This window comes from Eleginops maclovinus, chromosome 15 (genome assembly GCF_036324505.1).
Source record: "Eleginops maclovinus isolate JMC-PN-2008 ecotype Puerto Natales chromosome 15, JC_Emac_rtc_rv5, whole genome shotgun sequence".
Taxonomy (NCBI): domain Eukaryota; kingdom Metazoa; phylum Chordata; class Actinopteri; order Perciformes; family Eleginopidae; genus Eleginops; species Eleginops maclovinus.
In genome coordinates, this window is record NC_086363.1 from 1,340,333 (window position 1) to 1,360,725 (window position 20,393).

A 20,393-nucleotide genomic window follows, 5' to 3' on the forward strand; every position below is an offset into this window, starting at 1 on the left:
AATTTCACCCTAAAAGCCCCCGGCACTCCTGCTGAGGGCTGCAGAGGATTGTGGGGGGATTGATTCGTGGGAGGAGATGGATGTGTGAGAGCCTGCAGAGCCACATATTGATCTCAGCCGGCGAGCAGGAGAGGAAGCCGCGATGACAGAAGGTCAGCGCTCCTTAATCCGGGTCTTTAATCAGAGCAGACGTCGCCTCTGGAGCCACTTCTTTCCACCTGCAGCCTGAAGATAAACAGAGGAGTGAGAGCAATGGATTCACAAATAGCTGCAACTCTCAGATAGACAGAAATGTCTTAGCTTTCAAACCAACAGGGATGTCCTGGTTTTGGATGAAATGCTTGGAAAAAGTCAAACGTGTTTCACAAAACAAGTTAGCTTTCAAAATGCCCTCACTTTCCAGAAGTATACTTTGCCTAAATGAGCTCTAAAAATGCATATTAAACATATAGTTCAATGCCTTTTTCAATCCTGCCCAATTTCCCCAAATATGTTCACCAACTACAAATACCTACACTTTTCTGAGCCTTCACTTTCCTCACTTTTAAAAATCTCTTTCCAAAAAGTGCTCACAATTTCATCAGGATGTTCCCATGTCTCCACTCATTTCAAAGCCCTTTCAATCCTCACCTTTGAAATGTTCCTCTTTTTAAAATCTCCCCCAGATGTTCCCACTTTTTACCTCAGGGTCTCCAGAATGTCCTCACTGTCCAAAGATGTTTTCAATTGAAGTCAATGTCGTCATTGTCCTATTTTTTGGCACAATGTCCCCAGAGTTCGATTCATTATTGTATTCTTTATTTACGCTTTCTAAAAATGTCTTAACTTTCCAATAATTGTCATTTCAAAACTTTTGAAGAATCCTCATTTCCAAAAAACTGTGTTCACTTTTCAAAAACGCTCCAAATATCTTGAAAATGTTCTGATGTTTTCTTATTTTGAAAATGTTCTAAATGTCTTCACTTTCCACAAAATCCTTCAAGGCTTTTACAGCTGCTGTGATTTCCCACAAAGTGTCTTCACTTCTCAAAAATGCTCCCAATTTAAAAACATGTTCCCTCTTTTATCGCTACAGAATTATTATCCTCAATTTTCCACAATATGTGTTTCTCTGAAAATGTGTCTCGGAATATTTTCACAGAAATGATGTTCACATATTTACATTTCTCTCCGAAGAGTGAAATATGCACACATTCAAACACACACTGCTGCACTCTACTCCAAATTAATTCACACACGCACGCACACACACAATTCCCAGGAGGCACCTGACACATGCAGCTGCTGTGACTCTGACATGTTCATACATGTCATTCCAACATGCTGCTGAGTGGCATCTCGGACAAAACACACACACACACACACACACACACACACACACACACACACACACACACACACACACACACACACACACACACACACACACACACACACACACACACACACACACACACACACACACACCATGTGGAAACATCTCCTGAGTAGACGGAAATCTTCTGTTCTTGTTTTGTCTCGTTTTCAGCATCAGACGGTGACCTTAAAACAAAGCAATTGTTTTGTTGATGAAATCGTTGGTCATCAAAAGTTAACGAGAGAGGATCGACCGGGCCAGTAAGAGGTGGATTAACGAAGCAGCAGGGGGTCGAACTGGCCTGAGAGCTCTAAATAATGAGCCTTCGGAATAAACTCCAAACAACTGTGTGTGTGTGTGTGTGTGTGTGTGTGTGTGTGTGTGTGTGTGTGTGTGTGTGTGTGTGTGTGTGTGTGTGTGTGTGTGTGTGTGTGTGTGTGTGTGTGTGTGTGTGTGTACTTATACAACTTCCATGTTTCTGTATGAAACTCCAGACTGCTATGCTAAAGGTGAGCGTGATGGATTCTTCTACATTGGACACAAACTGACCCCCTACTGTTAGACCGAACCAGAGTAGGGGCTACACCTGAACATCAGCAGGAGAGGACTCTTTAAAGTAGAGACTCTACATACTGATATACACCTGAACATCAGCAGGAGAGGACTCTTTAAAGTAGAGACACTACATACTGATATACACCTGAACATCAGCAGGAGAGGACTCTTTAAAGTAGAGACTCTACATACTGATATACACCTGAACATCAGCAGGAGAGGACTCTTTAAAGTAGAGACACTACATACTGATATACACCTGAACATCAGCAGGAGAGGACTCTTTAAAGTAGAGACTCTACATACTGATATACACCTGAACATCAGCAGGAGAGGACTCTTTAAAGTGCTGCTTCTTGAAGCTGCAGGTTGTTGCTATGGACGATGGTACCTGTAATCAGCTTGACAGAGGGAATAATTCCAACGCCTCTGCTGGAAATAGTTGCTGGAGCGTGGCCTTCCCAGGAGCTGTGATTTAATCTGCTCTTAATTACACCGATAAATTCAAAGTTAATTAACTCGATTTATCTGTGTGTGTGATTGTTGAAAATATACGCTTCATCTGTTTGATTTCACAATCAGAATCCGAATACTTCATCTATCCTCAGGAGAAATTGGGCTTTGTGACTCTGTTTTAAAACCAAATGAATTACAATAATACAATTTAAAAAGTGGAATAAAAATATTTATATAAGAAATGAAAGTAAGAACAGGAAAAATAAAGATCAGATAAATATGTATTTATTTAATAACCTTAAACCTCTGACACCTTTTTAGTGGATATTTGTTGTTTTCTATTGAAATAAATGCCTAAGTTATTTATTATAATTCGGACTGGTTTTTAAAATGTGTTGTTAAATGCCGACAAAGAATCTACTACAACTTATCATTATAGCCAACTAATAACGAATGAGCCTGCAGTGGCTCAGCGATATGGATAGTATTTGGTTAAACCCCCTTTATATTTATTCATCTATTTATTTTGATGTGCAAAAACTTGCCCTACGTTGCAATGATGTCAAAAGAACAGCAGGTGGCAGTAAGAGACCGGCCTTCTCAGACACTCCCTCAGACACTCCCTCAGACACTCCTTCAGTCACTCCCTCAGTCACTCCCTCAGACACTCCTTCAGTCACTCCCTCAGTCACTCCCTCAGACACTCCCTCAGACACTCCTTCAGTCACTCTCTCAGTCACTCCCTCAGTCACTCCTTCAGTCACTCCCTTCAGTCACTCCCTCAGTCACTCCCTCAGTCACTCCCTCAGTCACTCCCTTCAGTCACTCCCTCAGTCACTCCCTCAGTCACTCCCTCAGACACTCCCTCAGTCACTCCCTCAGTCACTCCCTCAGTCACTCCCTTCAGTCACTCCCTCAGTCACTCCCTCAGACACTCCTTCAGTCACTCTCTCAGTCACTCCCTCAGTCACTCCTTCAGTCACTCCCTTCAGTCACTCCCTCAGTCACTCCCTCAGTCACTCCCTCAGTCACTCCCTTCAGTCACTCCCTCAGTCACTCCCTCAGTCACTCCCTCAGACACTCCCTCAGTCACTCCCTCAGTCACTCCCTCAGTCACTCCCTTCAGTCACTCCCTCAGACACTCCCTCAGACACTCCCTCAGTCACTCCCTCAGTCACTCCTTCAGTCACTCCCTTCAGTCACTCCCTCAGTCACTCCCTCAGTCACTCCCTCAGTCACTCCCTTCAGTCACTCCCTCAGTCACTCCCTCAGTCACTCCCTCAGACACTCCCTCAGTCACTCCCTCAGTCACTCCCTCAGTCACTCCCTTCAGTCACTCCCTCAGACACTCCCTCAGACACTCCCTCAGTCACTCCCTCAGTCACTCCCTCAGTCACTCCCTTCAGTCACTCCCTCAGACACTCCCTTCAGTCACTCCCTCAGTCACTCCCTCAGTCACTCCCTCAGTCACTCCCTTCAGTCACTCCCACAGACATTCCCTCAGTCACTCCCTCAGTCACTCCCTCAGTCATTCCCTCAGACACTCCCTTCAGTCACTCCCTCAGTCACTCTCTCAGTCACTCTCTCAGACACACCCTCAGTCACTCCCTTCAGTCACTCCCTCAGTCACTCCCTTCAGTCACTCCCTCAGTCACTCCCTCAGTCACTCCCTCAGACACTCCCTCAGTCACTCCCTCAGTCACTCCCTCAGTCACTCCCTTCAGTCACTCCCTCAGTCACACCCTTCAGTCACTCCCTCAGACACTCCCTCAGTCACTCCCTCAGACACTCCCTCAGTCACTCCTTCAGTCACTCCCTCAGTCACTCCTTCAGTCACTCCCTCAGACACTCCCTCAGTCACTCCCTCAGTCACCCCTTCAGACACTCCCTCAGTCACTCCCTCAGACACTCCCTCAGTCACTCCCTCAGTCACTCCCTTCAGTCACTCCCTCAGACACTCCCTCAGTCACTCCCTCAGTCACCCCTTCAGTCACTCCTTCAGTCACTCCCTCAGACACTCCCTCAGTCACTCCCTCAGTCACCCCTTCAGACACTCCCTCAGTCACTCCCTCAGACACTCCCTCAGTCACTCCCTCAGTCACTCCCTCAGTCACTCCCTTCAGTCACTCCCTCAGACACTCCCCCAGTCACTCCCTCAGTCACCCCTCAGTCACTCCCTCAGACACTCCCTCAGTCACTCCCTCAGACACTCCCTCAGTCACTCCTTCAGTCACTCCCTCAGTCACTCCCTCAGTCACTCCCTCAGTCACTCCCTCAGTCACTCACTTCAGTCACTCCCTCAGACACTCCCTCAGTCACTCCCTCAGTCACTCCCTTCAGTCACTCCCTCAGTCACTCCCTCAGTCACTCCCTTCAGTCACTCCTTCAGTCATTCCTTCAGTCACTCCCTCAGTCACTCCCTCAGACACTCACTCAGTCACTCCCTCAGACACTCACTCAGTCACTCCCTCAGTCACTCCCTTCAGTCACTCCTTCAGTCATTCCTTCAGTCACTCCCTCAGTCACTCCCTTCAGTCACTCCTTCAGTCACTCCCTCAGTCACTCCCTCAGTCACTCCCTTCAGTCACTCCTTCAGTCATTCCTTCAGTCACTCCCTCAGACACTCCCTCAGTCACTCCCTCAGTCACTCCCTTCAGTCACTCCCTCAGTCACTCCCTCAGACACTCCCTCAGTCACTCCCTCAGTCACTCCCTCAGTCACTCCCTTCAGTCACTCCCTCAGTCACTCCCTCAGTCACTCCCTTCAGTCACTCCCTCAGACACTCCCTCAGTCACTCCCTCAGTCACTCCCTTCAGTCACTCCTTCAGTCATTCCTTCAGTCACTCCCTCAGTCACTCCCTCAGTCACTCCCTCAGTCACTCCCTCAGTCACTCACTCAGTCACTCCCTCAGTCACTCCCTTCAGTCACTCCTTCAGTCATTCCTTCAGTCTTGCTGTTACAGCAGCAAAATACAATATGAAGCAAAACAAATATAATGTAGATGTACAATCCTGCAGTCCCTCAGGAAGTCTCCCTCTCACTGTGATCCGGATGTCTGTGGATATTAAACTTTGTGATTAGAGTTTAGAGCTGACACTTCTGAAGACTGGGAAGTTTACGCTTCACTTTACTTAAAAGTATAAGTACTCAGGTCTTATAGTTGATTACAAGTAGAAGTACTATATATATATATATATATATATATATACCTGAAATGTTTTTGGTCTTATATTAACAATGTGATCACATCATAATGACGAACTCTTTTAAATGTTGTACTGATGGCTTGTCGAGAGTGCCTTTATCGTCTTTATGTATCCAAATGTTGTTGTTGTTTTTTATACATAATATGTATGCCTTGCTTTTGATCAGCTTTGTTTTCCTTGTTATAAACTGTGTAAGTTCATCAAACAGTTCAGCTTCTGTCATCTCTTTAGACCAGGTGAGTATCGGGATGCAAAACGTTCTGTAGACCACACATTTATACTGAAATCCTGCAACATTTTCCCACCGCAATATTGTTAACCATCAGTGATTAAACACACTTGTATTTTGCTTAATTTCCTGCAATAAATGGTCAAACTACTTGGAAGGAGAGGAGCAGTTGTTTGAGCGTGTCCAAGTGTTTATCTTCCTGTATTCAGCCCCTCATATAAATGATTGAGATTTAGATTATAATCCTTTTATTTTAATAAATGAGTGGATATTCACTAGTTTTATTTCTATCTGCTTTGTCTTTTGAACATTGTTTCTAAAAGCCTACATAAACTATATATAGTGAACTGGAAATATAGTTCTGTGATCCATCAGCAGGTGGCAGCAAGAGACCAGAAATAAAAAACCGTCCTGCAGGAAGTCAAACGTTGCGCATGCGCAGTTCCACCACACTGTGCTTCCTGCATGTGTGTTTGTGTGTGAATGTTTAACTAAAGTGTTCAAAGTTTAGAGGAGCCTCACACTTGTGCACAATGGTGAGTTTACCCTTCATTACTTTTAAACCTTTTATAACATTCAACCTCCAATCCAGATGTTGGCTTTACAGCTGTGTCATCACAGCTGAACACTGCCAGTTCTTCTTACTCCACAGAAATGTCTTTTTATCTCCAAACAGTTCCTGCTGTAGTACAGGACATAAAGAGGAATAACGAGGCAATGGAGGAAATCAAAGTCCTGCAGTGGAAATAGGAAGTAATCAGATCTTATTTCTGGAAGTTTTAAAACTCAGAAAGCTGCAAAGATCCTCAAAACTACAAAATAAGAAGAACAAACTTAAATAACTCAAAGTTTCTCATTTATTTCAAACCTTTTTCTGTGTTTGATTTATTTAATGACAAATGCTGTGGTTTCTTACATATTAGGATCTTTTTAAAGTAAATGATATACCCATTTGTCCAGGTTTAACTGAAAATACATAAATATTGAAGTGTCCTTCTCTTAAATATTGAAGTGTCCTTCTCTTAAATATTGAAGTGTCCTACTCTTAAATATTGAAGTGTCCTACTCTTAAATATTGAAGTGTCCTACTCTTAAATATTGAAGTGTCCTACTCTTAAATATTGAAGTGTCCTACTCTTAAATATTGAAGTGTCCTACTCTTAAATATTGAAATGTCCTACCCTTAATATTGAAGTGTCCTACTCTTAAATATTGAAGTGTCCTACTCTGAAATATTGAAGTGTCCTACTCTTAACTTAAATATTGAAGTGTCCTACTCTTAAATATTGAAGTGTCCTACTCTTAAATATTGAAGTGTCCTACTCTTAAATATTGAAGTGTCCTACTCTTAAATATTGAAGTGTCCTACTCTTACTGCATTTTTTCACATTTTCAATTTATTTTTTCTGTCTTTTTCTTATTGCAAATAAAAGGTATACATCATAAGATAATATAGGTTAAGTGTTCATGAAAGAGCTGCTTCTTTAACACTTAAAGCTAAATATGTAACGTAAGTTATATTTTCTAAAGATTTCTGCATGCTTTTATTAACCCGTCAACCTGAGGATCAGATGTTCCTGCTGCCTCCTGCAGGGGTCAGAGGTCAGGCTGCTGTTTGGTTTAACGGTGATCCTGTTAAAGACCTGAATGGGACACACACACACACACACACACACACACATTTTGTTTTGTGTGAAAAACGCTTTTATTTAATTTAATAATTCACTCTTAAGTTTCTGCTAAATCATTATTATTATCTTTACCTTATTTGGTCAATTTCATCCTGCATTTATTTATTCAATATAACAAAATAAACAGAGAACCAAAAACATTTAAAAGAAAAGCTTTAAAAAAACATATTTTCATTATAAAAATCAAACAAGCTAACTCATAAGAAACAAAGTGTGTCTAAATTATGAATGAATCTATTTTAGAAAAGGAACAGAGAACCAGAAATACATTAAATTACCATCAAAACATTTCAATCAAATGTATAAGCAGCTCTGCAGGAAGTGAGAAATCAAGAAGTAAAAATAATGCAGATAAACTTCATAATTCATCTAGTTTATGAAATTCACGGAGAACCAAAACTATACGTTATTATTATTTGTTGTTTTTAACCTAACTGTTACCTAACCTTACAAATACCCTGCTTTATATATATATTAAAAAGCAGGATATTAGGTAAATGCATTTTGTAAAATAAACCTATTCATTATTATATTATTTTACTGCTATGTTTTTAAGTCTTGTAAATTATAAAAATGAACAGTAAAATACAGTGAATCAAACCCCCCCCCCCCTGCAGTGCTCCTCCGGATCCCCCATGCAGGTCTTCGCCCTGCGGCTCGGCCCGGGTCAGGAGCTGCTCGGCGCTCTGCAGAACTTCGTGGAGGAGAAACGTCTCCGGGCGCCGTTCGTCATCACCTGTGTGGGCAGCCTCACCAAGGCGACGCTGAGGCTAGCCAACGCCACGGCGACAAACACTAACGAGGTACCTGAACGCAGCGCGAAGGCAGAAAGTTGAGTTTGGTTTACACACTGGTTATGCGTTCAGCTTTGTCATTGCAACAAACATGGTATCTCTCCCCTGCAGGAGTCCTTATCGTCTGTCTTATCAGAACGATCCACCGACAGGAACCCAAAATAGTGTTTCAAATGTTCAGATCTTAATTGATAATCACTAAAACTAGGTTTTGAGGCTTTAATAAATCCATGGTGTCACTATAGATACTGGGGAATTTATCAGCAGATGGTTTTTTATCCCCTCTTATTAAACCGTTTTATTTTTCCATAAACATGATCACAATATATTGTCTAAGACTTCATTTTGGGACTGAATAAAACCAACAGAAGTCAATAAATAAATACATAAATACAAATAAAAAATATAATAATAAGAATTAAGAAAACCATAAATGAACAAATATTTTAAATAAGAATCAAATAGTAATTAAATAAATAATACATGAATAAAATAAGAATACAAAATAAATTAAGGATAAGAAAAACAATAAATAAATATATCAAATAAGAATATAATAAAAAATATAATAAGGTATGAATTAAGAAAACAGTAAATAAATATTAAATAATAGAATAATAACAAAATAAATTATAACAATAAAAATAGTGATTTTTAAAAAAGTAATAAAGATAATAAATACATTCATGATATCAGAATAGAAAAATAACAGTAAAATAAATAATACATTTATACAAAAGAATACAAAATAAAATATGAATGTAATTCATAAAACCTAATTTAGTGAAACCTCATATTTAATGATGATAAATAAAACAGCTGCACAATAACTGCATCATCGTCTTCATCACCGCTCAGTGTTGATAACCCACCCTCCTGTTCCAGGTGCTCCACCTCAGCGGGCATTATGAGATCGTGTCCCTGGTGGGGACCCTGAACCCGGAGGCCCACCTCCACATCTGCCTGTCCGACGCAGCGGGGGGCACGGTGGGGGGCCACGTGCTGGGAGACCTGGAGGTGTTCACCACGGCGGAGCTGGTGCTGGGGGAGGCGGGGGGGCTGGCGTTCAGCCGGGAAATGGACGAGAAGACCGGCTTCCCCGAACTGGTGGTGAAACCTCGGACAACTGAACAGTGACAGGTAAACGCACACACACACACACACACACACACACACACACACACACACACACACACACACACACACACACACACACACACACACACACACACACACCTGAGTTAAGTCTGATGTGCAGCTGTTTTGCTTCACTTTCTAGTCGCACCTTCAGTGGCCGTGTTAGTTAGGGTTAGGGTGTCTGTGTCTGGTTTGCAGTTTTTCGTGTCACTTTTTGTCTGTTTGTGCTTCTTTGGTCGTTTAGTTTCACCTTTAGTCACTTAATTTATATTTGACTGTTTCGTGTCACTTTTTTTGGTGACTTTTCGTGTCTTTCTGATTGTTTTGAGCGACTCTTAGCCTTTAAGTGTGTTTCCATTGTCAGTGTGTCTGCTTTGCGATGATCTTGGGTCATTTTCCTCGTCTTGTGTGTCTTTGTGGTTGTTTTAGTTCAGTTTTTGTGTCGTTTTGATTATTTCATGTCACTTTTGTTCTTGTTTTGTGTCTTTTTGTGAGTCTCTATGCAGTCTTTGTGGTTCTTTGTTGTTGTTTTGTCCGTTGTGTGTCAAACTATCAGGAAATGGTAATAATGAAGTATCTCGAACATTTGACTGTACTACAAAACTGGAGTAACTGTTACTGAGTGTTAAAACAACATCCAAGAGGAACACAAAGGCTTTCAGCTTAAGAACAACATATTCAGAGGTGTGGGGGGGGGGGCGTAGCAGCCATTAGGATCGTCCCTGCGGGGGTCCCAGCTCTCTGCTAATAGATGTTAAACTGATCCGCGGCCTTTCAGAGCCTCTGACTCCCCCCCGGTTGTGATGAAACAAAGCGAGGACCCCCCTCCAGGGATTAGCCATGACCGCAGCTCGGTCCTGGCCGCCGCCGCGAAGAAAAGGAAACGCATCGTTTGCCGTGGGGGGGGGGCTTAGAGAAGTCCCGCCCCCTTAACCTATCACGTACAATAGGAGCGCAAGTGTTCCTTATTGATGTCACTATGTTCCAGAAGCAAACAAAGGAGTCCAATGGAGACTGCACGCAGGGGGGGGAGAGAAAAACTCCCATTTACATGCACATGCCTATATTACACGCTACAGGAAAGGGAAACCCCCCAAGATGTAAGGGAGATAAAGGAGGATAGGAGGAGCGTGAGTGTTGCATAGTGATGTCACCATGTTCTGGAAGTAAATGGGTGAATGTGAGGGAGAGGGAGGGAACAGGGATTTTAGCCTTTGCAGACCATTGACATGCACAGAAACCTGAAGGACACACTGCAGGGAAAAGGAACACCACAAAAGAACGATAGGGCCTCTTTAAAATCAGTCAGAGTATTTGGGTCGTACAGCTCTTCCAGAATATACTTTGATCTTATGTGAAGCTTTCCACCTCGTTTTGTTTTTGCAAATAAATAATGCACAAACAAGTTGATGCAACGATATAGAAAAGAGAGAAGCTTCCTGAGCGGGACTTCTGCAGAGATGTTCTCGTCGATTATTATAGAATCAAACTTCCTGGAAGAAAAAGATATATTTCTAAATCTGAAATGCTGGTTTGCAAAACACCCAGCAGGGGTTTGGATAAAGTGATGTTTCCGCTAATAATAACAAACAATGCACGCAGCTCCGGCGCGTCCCATCAGGAGGGAAGCTGAATATTCGGTGTGTGTTTCCTGACGCTGCGGCACATTAAAGCGCAGCCACACAGTGTGCGGCTTTGTGCTTTCTGTTGTGTGTGGCTGCAGCACGGAGGCTTTAGAAGGCGTTGGTGGTCTGCGGCGCGGCCCCCCATCACGCGCCACAGTCCGACAAATTGGAGGTTGTGGATTTGAAAAATATCTCTCTTGATCACAAGATCGTTCTCAGTCATTTCCCTCCGTCTCTAAATGGCTTCTTCATGCCGCGGAGGTGATTAGATGCGGTGTCTCCCCCGTGCTCACACGCTCTCGTTACAGAAGAAAAAGTGAGTTGTTTGAAAAGTCTGTGAATAACAAGATAGTTGTTGTTTATTAATGTTTCAGGGAGCCGGCGTCCCGCTGCGAGGCGCCAATTACATTTCCTGTGAGACCCTTGCTCCACAAAGACATCCATCTCTGCTGTGTGTGTGTGTGTGTGTGTGTGTGTGTGTGTGTGTGTGTGTGTGTGTGTGTGTGTGTGTGTGTGTGTGTGTGTGTGTGTGTGTGTGTGTGTGTGTGTGTGTGTGTGTGTGTGTGTGTGTTTACAGGCATGGAGGAACATTGTGTCTTCTCTGCTTGATGGAATAATGAACAAAGTGTGAATCCTGTAATTTATGCTCAGGTTGTTGCACAGGAACCAGGTTTTATCTCCTCCTTTTAGAAATCTTTCCTCAGCGTCTCGGTGTCAGCCGCCATGTCTGCAGTCCGTGTTCATACTGCAGCTCTGGCCTCTTTCACCTTTATTTACTCTGTGGATAGGGAGAAGAGAAGGTGCTGGACTAAATCTACTTAGTTTATAAAGTACAGATTAGACACTGAATCGGTGCAGCTGGTTTGTGTGTTTGCAGAGTTGCAGAAGGCTCACTGCCTGCCTGTGGAGCAAAAGACTCCAATGCTTTTGATACGAAGGAGCTAACTTCTACTTCTACTTCTTACTTCTACTTGTTGTGTTCTCTTCCTCTTTCTCCTTTCTTCTTTCTGATCTTCTCGTCCTCCTCCTTCTTCTTCTGTAGGGTCTTATGGTGGTGTATGTTGTGGGAGGTCACATGACATGCGTCGTCAGACCTCCTCGCTGTTTGTGAACCTCAGAGAGGATCTATGGGAGCGAGCTGAGAGCCTGTTTGTCCCAGAGATGCTTTGAGTGTTAAAATCAAGACCTCCACCCAGCTTCCCCTGAGCGGACAGGTGTGCTCCTGCTCAGGTGAGTCTCCTCTAAAGGAGGAGAGAGGGCTCCTTATTCCTCCGCTCAGCATCCTCTCCCCACCTCATTAGAGGCTTCTCCTCCCTGGCGTCCGAGTTATCTGAGAGTAATGAGGCGTGTGAGGGGTCTCCTCCGCCGCGCTTCAAACGGCCCGGGTCGTTTGTAATCCGGCTGCTGAACAAGAGACGGCTGTCGAAGGCCTAAACACCCCCCCCCCCCTCCGCCTGGGGGGGGCCTCCGCCGCTCATCAGCCCTCTTTTCATCCGCAGCCAAAGAGACGGCGGCTAATGACTCGCCGCCCAGTCTGAAAGTCTCAGCGTGAGGCGAAGAAAACACAGATCAAAACCTTCGAGTTTAGTGGGACACACACACACACACACACACACACATACACACCAACATCTCAACACACCGAGTCAAACACCATGCACACACACACCAACACACACACAGTCAAACACAGTGCACACACACATCTCCACACACACAGTCAAACACCGTGCACACACACATCTCCACACACACAGTCAAACACCGTGCACACACACATCTCCACACACACAGTCAAACACCGTGCACACACACATCTCCACACACACAGTCAAACACCGTGCACGCACACATCTCCATACACACAGTCAAACACCGTGCACACACACATCTCCACACACACAGTCAAACACCGTGCACACACACATCTCCACACACACAGTCAAACACCGTGCACACACACATCTCCACACACACAGTCAAACACCGTGCACACACACATCTCCACACACACAGTCAAACACCGTGCACACACACATCTCCACACACACAGTCAAACACCGTGCACGCACACATCTCCATACACACAGTCAAACACCGTGCACACACACATCTCCACACACACAGTCAAACACCGTGCACGCACACATCTCCATACACACAGTCAAACACCGTGCACACACACATCTCCACACACACAGTCAAACACCGTGCACACACACATCTCCACACACACAGTCAAACACCGTGCACACACACATCTCCACACACACAGTCAAACACCGTGCACACACCAGCATGACCTGCATCTCTGCGAAGCCTCCAGTTCTGGAAGTTTCTCTCGGAGGTGGAAGGAGAACGCAAAGCTAAAGTCTGGAATAAATACTCGATTACAATCCTCCTTTAAAAGGGCCCACCATTAAACTGCAAAGACAGGTAATGAATGACATTAAGTATTACATATCTTAAACTTGTGTAGGAGAACACAGAGCCCCCTCCCAAAGTAAAATAATAAATGCAACTGTGGAATAAATACTCGATTACACGCCTGCAGTAACGAGTATATGCACTCAATGGGACTCATGAAGAAAAGAGGCTCAGGAAGTCGTTTTAAAGTCCGTTTAATTTGTAAAGAAATCTGAAAACATGAAGGACATTCAGAAGTCGAAAAAGGATTAGTGTATGTAAATGAGGCGTCATTTAAAAAAGACCTGCTAAAGAAGTTGTGTTAAATTATGGTGAAAATGTCTAAAGGACGTCATGTCTTTGTTTGCCGGACAGGTCTTATTTTAACTCTTCAAATGTACACGAGATTTCAGACAAAGACAGAAAGCTGTGATATCTTATTATCCCTGAACGCTCCGGTCCCAGCTGTGTGCGTCTCTCTTTAGTGTCCCCTGGTCTCCAGCTGTGTGCGTCTCTCTTTAGTGTCCCCTGGTCTCCAGCTGTGTGCGTCTCTCTTTAGTGTCCCCTGGTCTCCAGCTGTGTGCGTCTCTCTTTAGTGTCCCCTGGTCTCCAGCTATGTGCGTCTCTCTTTAGTGTCCCCTGGTCTCCAGCTGTGTGCGTCTCTCTTTAGTGTCCCCTGGTCTCCAGCTGTGTGCGTCTCTCTTTAGTGTCCCCTGGTCTCCGTTGTGTTGGAGCTTCTTTCAGCGTTTGGTTTCTGCAGCTTTTAGTAAACTGCTCATGTTTCCTCTGCTGAATGTTCTCTAGATGCTGCATGTGTTGAAGAGCTGCTGCAGATGTTTCTGTATGAGTTTTGATTTTTGTTTCTATATCTGCATCCTTTCTGAAGCTGCAGCACGATTCTTACTAAAGCACGTTTGCACCTGTCGGCCACTGTAGTTTGTGGCTCTATTTAAAAATTGAACAACGTTCTATAAAGTCTCACAGCAGTTTGACCCACACACAGAATAAAGTGTCCTGCAGCTTCATCGATCTGTTTTAGTCTCAAAGAGAGACACTTCCAGTCCAAAGAAAACCATCTCAACCCTTAATCTCTCTCTGGATTTGCACCGTTTTGCCCTTTCGACCTTCTCATGTTTCAACACCAGGGGGCAGCACAGGGCAACAAGAGGAGCTCTGAGTGACAGCCAGGGTTTTAGGACTTTAGATATTAAACTGGGCTGTTCTGACTCCTGATGTCAGCTATAAGAGACTTTAAATACAAACTATATTACTGTACAATGCAGTGAAGAAAGGGCAGAATTGTAAGCTCAGTGTTTGAGTAAACTTAGCAAAAAGGACGAATAACAGTGGACTTTCTGGAGGAGTCATGCAGTAAAAAAATGCCTGCTGAACTTCCATTAGCAATAATTGAGACCCACTCCAGTGAGCGGCTAACGGGGGAGGAGGGGGGGGGGGGGAGTGTGTGTTATTATTAAAATGCCCCCCCCCCTCTAATGTGCAGGTAAGGACCCCTCGTCCCGCTGCCAGCCAGACTCTCGCTTTAATTGAGCGCTTTCATTGAGACAAATTTATCTCAATTAAAACGCTTTACCTCTGCCAGGAGTGTTTCACATCATCAGCTGCTTTTCAATTAACACACACACACACACACACACACACACACACACACACACACACACACACACACACACACACACACACACACACACACACAGTGAAAACAGCAGTAATGGAGATCAAGGTTTTAATCAGTTTAAAACACAAGTAAACAAACACAGGGAGAAATCAAAGCCCAGTCTGCTCTGATTGTTTAGCTGACAGACTCTGTTGTGATTGGTCAACCACTTAGAGATGTCCGCCCCTTTAGTCTGTCACGTACAATAGGAGCACGAGTGTTCCTTAGTGATGTTACTATGTTCCAGAATTAAACAAAGGAGTCCAATGGAGGCGTGCAGGCCGGGGGGGAGAGAAAAACTCCCATTTACATGCCCTAAAACCTATATTACCCACTACAGGAAAGGGAAACCCCCAACAGGTATTATAGGGCCTCTTTAAAGTATGAAAAGTAACATTTTTCCACTAATTAGATAATTAAAATGTGGGGTTTTCGCATGTGTCCCAACCTGAAAGCGATGCCAGAGTTTAGTAAAAAAAACAATGTGAAATGAGATTAAAGATGAACGTTTTCTTAAAGCGGGGATAATAATCTGAAGCTCTGTTCTTCTTTCTTCCAGAGTACAATGAGCCGACTCAAAGAGACTCGGATGTGAAGACATTCAGCCAAGGACACGTCCCGACCCTGGAGACGCACATCGCCGCCCGTCGTCCTGCTGGGCGTTTCATGTTCGTGCTAAAGGGATCCGCTAATCAAAGGCGCCATTTAGCCTGCCGCTCTGTTAGCATGAAGCTACAGGCGGGAAATAGAGATCTTATTACCCTCGACGAGCTCCTTTATTAAAGTTATTTTACCGAACTGATTTCTCTCTGGTGTGTGTGAAATGTTCCTTGATATTAAAGCTACTGGTGTGTGAGCATTAACAGAGGAATGGACTCCTGGACAGAGGATTAAATTATGTTTGAATACTGAAGCGAGAGCTTATATAGGAATATAACCATAGATAAATGAAGTAGAATTGACCAAATATTAAGTTGTCATAAGATGATTCCAGTTTCAAACATAAAAAAATGGAAACAGTGACAAGAAATGATATTAATACAAATAAATAAATAAAATAGCAAACAAAAACAGATGAGTAAATAAAGGTATGGATAAGAAAATATATGAAAATAAAAAGAATCAAGGAAGTTATTTCCCGTTATTGGGATGGGAGGGATTTATTGTCAGTCTGAAGTATGCTGCATTGTTGGAGGATGGTGGCACAATGCTACCACGTTTAATAAAACACAGCAATTATACATTTGAAATATTACACACTGTTCCTATTGTATTTGCTTTCATAAATATTCCTTGTAAACATTTACATATTTGCTCCTACTTGACAACTTATTCCTCTTGCTGTGTTTATTTATGATTCATAATAACACACTCTACTCAAACACTAAATACCTCTCCTCTTGAAACAGCTGGAGAAGGAGAGCTTAAAAATTGCACATGTAAAATCAGGGAAACGCTCACACACAAACACACACATAGTGCACTATTTTACTTCATCTTTTCATCGATGCTTCTAGGACTTCAGGTTGTATTTGACTGCACTATCTGCTGTGCATGTGACAGCAGAGCCTCTAAATCGTCACATCTTCATACTGGTTATAGTGGTGATGACCCACCAGGTGAGGGCGCTCTCTTTCTTTACCCCGTCTGCATGTTGGAGGAAATCAGGTCAGAGGATAACTGAAAAATCTGCACACACACACACACACACACACACACACACACACACACACACACACACACACACACACACACACACACACACACACACACACACACACACACCACTGAGAAAACCTGCAGGATTTTGTTTCCTATGTGCAATTTAAAAATACTTGTAATTAAAGTCAATGTTTCAGTATTTTATTGTGTACCATGGATGTGTATTTACTTGTCTTATTGCTGTTCGTTTGACTCTTTATCTGAAATGTTGCTCTACTTATTTTATTCTGTCTTTTATCAGCAGTGTCCCAGTGCTGTATTGGTGTAAACATACATAATAAAATAAGGATTTCTCATTCTGATCTTTACAAAACGTAAACCACCAGGATGCATTTTCTACATGAATTCAGTGAATGCATCGTCTGATCAAATGTGTTTTCATGTCACATTCCTGAGCTGCAACACCATTATTTGTGACAGAGAAAGATTTGCATCAGATTTCAGATGTTTTTAAGTCCAAAATTGTGCTAACTTTGGCCAAATGATGCATGCTTTGAGAAAAAAAAATGTTTTGGTGAAATCAATTACCACGTCTGAACAAAAACAGGCTTATATAAATGTGTCTGAAGAAAGCAAGCACTGAAAATAAGCCTCTAGAATGCATTTTACGTGAATTCGGTGAATGCATCGTCTGATAAAATGTGCTTTCATGTCACATTCCAGAGCTGCACAACCTCTGAGTGAGAGCTATATTTCTCTCAGGTGGGATTTGCATCAGCTTGTCCTTCATCTCCTCCATCTCTCTGCACAAACACTGAGTATTACCTGCAGCCCAGCGTAAATGTTTATGGAAATGGCCCGGCGGAGCAGGCCAAGTGTTTTCCATCAGCAGCTCTTTGCAGTAATGATACTGCAGTGTTGGTGTCAGGCCCGCCCTGCCTGAAGAGGGGAGGCTAATGGCCGTCTCCCCCCACCTGTCTCTCCCCCCACCCCACTGCATGAACCACATAGATGATAGAAAAATCTAATTCACCTTAAATGTGTTTCTGCAGGAAGGGAAGCGAGAGGGCATCAGCACAGAGAGTCCCCATTAAAGACACGTTATGTAACATCAGGCTGGATGATGGAGGTTCATCCACAAAACAATTACAGTCTGCTGGATCACACACACAAGATCACACACACTAGATCACACACACTCGGTGAACTAGAGTGTTGCATTTAAATTGAAAGCAGTATTTTCAATGAAATAAACAATTATGACCGAGGTTGCTTTTATTTTTCATTCGTTTAAGAAAATCTATTCTAAGTCTTTGTGATTTTATTTGTATTGCATTTTATTTTATATTTTTATACACATTGTTGATTTTAAAGTTCATCCTTTAATCCTTTTTAAGATATTTTGTATAATTTATTTATCAAGGTGTATTTAAAAAATGTATTTTTTCATTATGGTTTTCTTTATTTATTTATAGAGTGTAATACCTCTGCTTTAGTCAATAATAACGCTTCCTTCACCACTTAGAATACCTTTACAAAAAACATCGTACCGCTGGACTGCACAGATTCTGAATAGTGCAGTACCGTGTATGACCTGCGTGGCACTGTGGTTAAATTCGGCTCTAAGAAGTGCTCCGGAAAAAGCAGAATGAACCGGAAACAGTTTCTAACGGCCCCCAACAGCATGTAGCCGAAGAGTTGATTTCGTCCAAACAATTCGTGTTTTAACTTAAGCTATTTTAACGGGTTCTTTAACATTTCAGACCTTTTTTATAAGCTGTCAGAGAAGCCACTGTTTGCCGGAGATGGGAGTCCCGGCGTTTTTCCGTTGGCTTAGCCGAAAATATGCTTCAATCATTGTGCATTGTGTTGAGGAGAAGGTAAGCGTTAGCATGCTAGCATGTGCTGGGGGATATGTCGCACTCACGTTGGCGGGAACATTTTAACATGTTTACTGTTTGTAAATACATTTTCTTTATATTTCTAATCTGATATGTGTTTTTCTGCTATTAATGTCTCGTCGTAAGTTCGTTTTCATTGTGTTTTTGCAATGTTTGTGTTCGTCACCGACGCCACAGAGACCCGGATGTTTGTGGCTTCTTTCGACTGTAAACAAAACTGGTTTCAAGGTTTCAACTGCGTGGTTATTTATTTATTAGTTTATGTCCCTCATGGCTATTATTGTAAAACTATATTAGCACATGATGGAAAGCAGCAGGGAGAAGGAAATCGTATACTCATCTTTGGAATTCCAACCAAAAACCTCCACATTATAACTTTTTTCTTAATTAAGCTCATTAGGTCTTAAGTTTCATCATCCCTGGTTAACGGGGTGATTGTCCCCCAGGTCTGTATTGAATATAGATAGATAACATAGCAATTCAAAAACAATATATACATGTTCTCAGTAAATGAGACTTATATTCCGAGGAGTATCTAAGCATTATGAAATATATTAGAATACTGTCTTTATTTTATTCGATTTAATTGTATTTTTTCCACCTTTTTTGTTTTTAAAGAAAATATTTTAATACCTGAACACACTGCTGCTACTGTCAATGAATAATTTATGATCAATAAAGTACCTATGTATCTAATATGCCAACTTACTTGAAATATATTACTATATTCATTAAAAATTGTGTACAGTATCTTGAAATTGAGAGTAAAATTCAGCTGTTTCTTTATCAATAAGTCGATATTTCTCAATAACTTCTATGTCATATTACCCAGTGACTTTAAATCAATGTGGCATTGTAATAGCACATCAGACATAGGACCTGCACCTTAATTTGGATTTTAGTGCTACTCTATATTAATGAAAGATCAGCACTTTCAGAAAATTCTCATTGCTTTTCAATAGCTGTGATCAAATGACTTAAGCTTTCAAACACCGTCAAACGACCTCTGCTTAAAGCTAACGTACAATACAACGTTATACACTGAAATTTAGGGGACCGTTTAGATTGTTTAGTGAGTGTCTGTTGTGTATCTTTGGTGTTTTCTTCATGAAAGGTTAACTGTGCTCTTTATCCTCACAGGGGAAAGAATGTAATGGAGTCCGCATTCCTGTTGATACGACGAAGCCAAACCCCAACGAGGTGGAATTCGACAATTTGTACTTGGACATGAACGGGATCATTCACCCCTGTACACATCCAGAGGACAAGTAGGAATCACTCAATACTTGAACTGTTTTTAATGTGCAAATAAGTTTTAGAAAGTTACTGCTGGTCTGTTTTCCCAGTAGCTGTGGGAATCACTGTCGGTGGTGCTGAAGTAGCAGAGGGATTTTTAATGGTGACGCCTTTCATCCTGACTCCTGATAGTCTCAAAGGAGAGGGGTTGTAATGACAGTTAACATACTTTTAAATAACTTCTGTATAATCATCATTAGATTAATTGATTTTTAAATAATAGGTAGTAGAATCTCTAGATTGCATTGTGAGTGATTTTTAAAGAGTCGCACAAATTAAGTATTTGGTTTCTATGATCAAACCTGGATGTGTTTTAGTAATAAAAGGCTTTAAAATGAGCAGATTTGAGTGTTTTTCTGGATGTTTGCATCCTATTCATGAAGTGTTTTAAGTTATTATACA

The 20,393-nt window shown here is 42.3% G+C and overlaps 2 protein-coding genes across 2 annotated transcripts in view; both read left to right on the forward strand.

The window, feature by feature from the left end:
- Positions 1–6,200: 6,200 nt before the first annotated feature.
- On the forward strand, positions 6,201–15,934 carry LOC134877017 (bifunctional protein GlmU-like). The gene is made up of 4 exons (XM_063902353.1): positions 6,201–6,340; positions 8,113–8,298; positions 9,175–9,429; positions 15,692–15,934. Exons 1-3 carry the CDS (start codon positions 6,338–6,340, stop codon positions 9,424–9,426), a joined length of 441 nt encoding a protein of 146 aa, XP_063758423.1. The 5' UTR covers positions 6,201–6,337; the 3' UTR covers positions 9,427–9,429; positions 15,692–15,934.
- Positions 15,935–18,450: 2,516 nt separating this feature from the next.
- xrn2 (5'-3' exoribonuclease 2) overlaps positions 18,451–20,393 on the forward strand; it is a 34,368-nt gene continuing 32,425 nt past the window's right edge. Inside the window, 2 exon segments of the mRNA XM_063902385.1 lie at positions 18,451–18,674; positions 19,836–19,963. Of these exon segments, the coding sequence (XP_063758455.1) occupies positions 18,600–18,674; positions 19,836–19,963 (203 nt within the window). The 5' untranslated portion in view covers positions 18,451–18,599.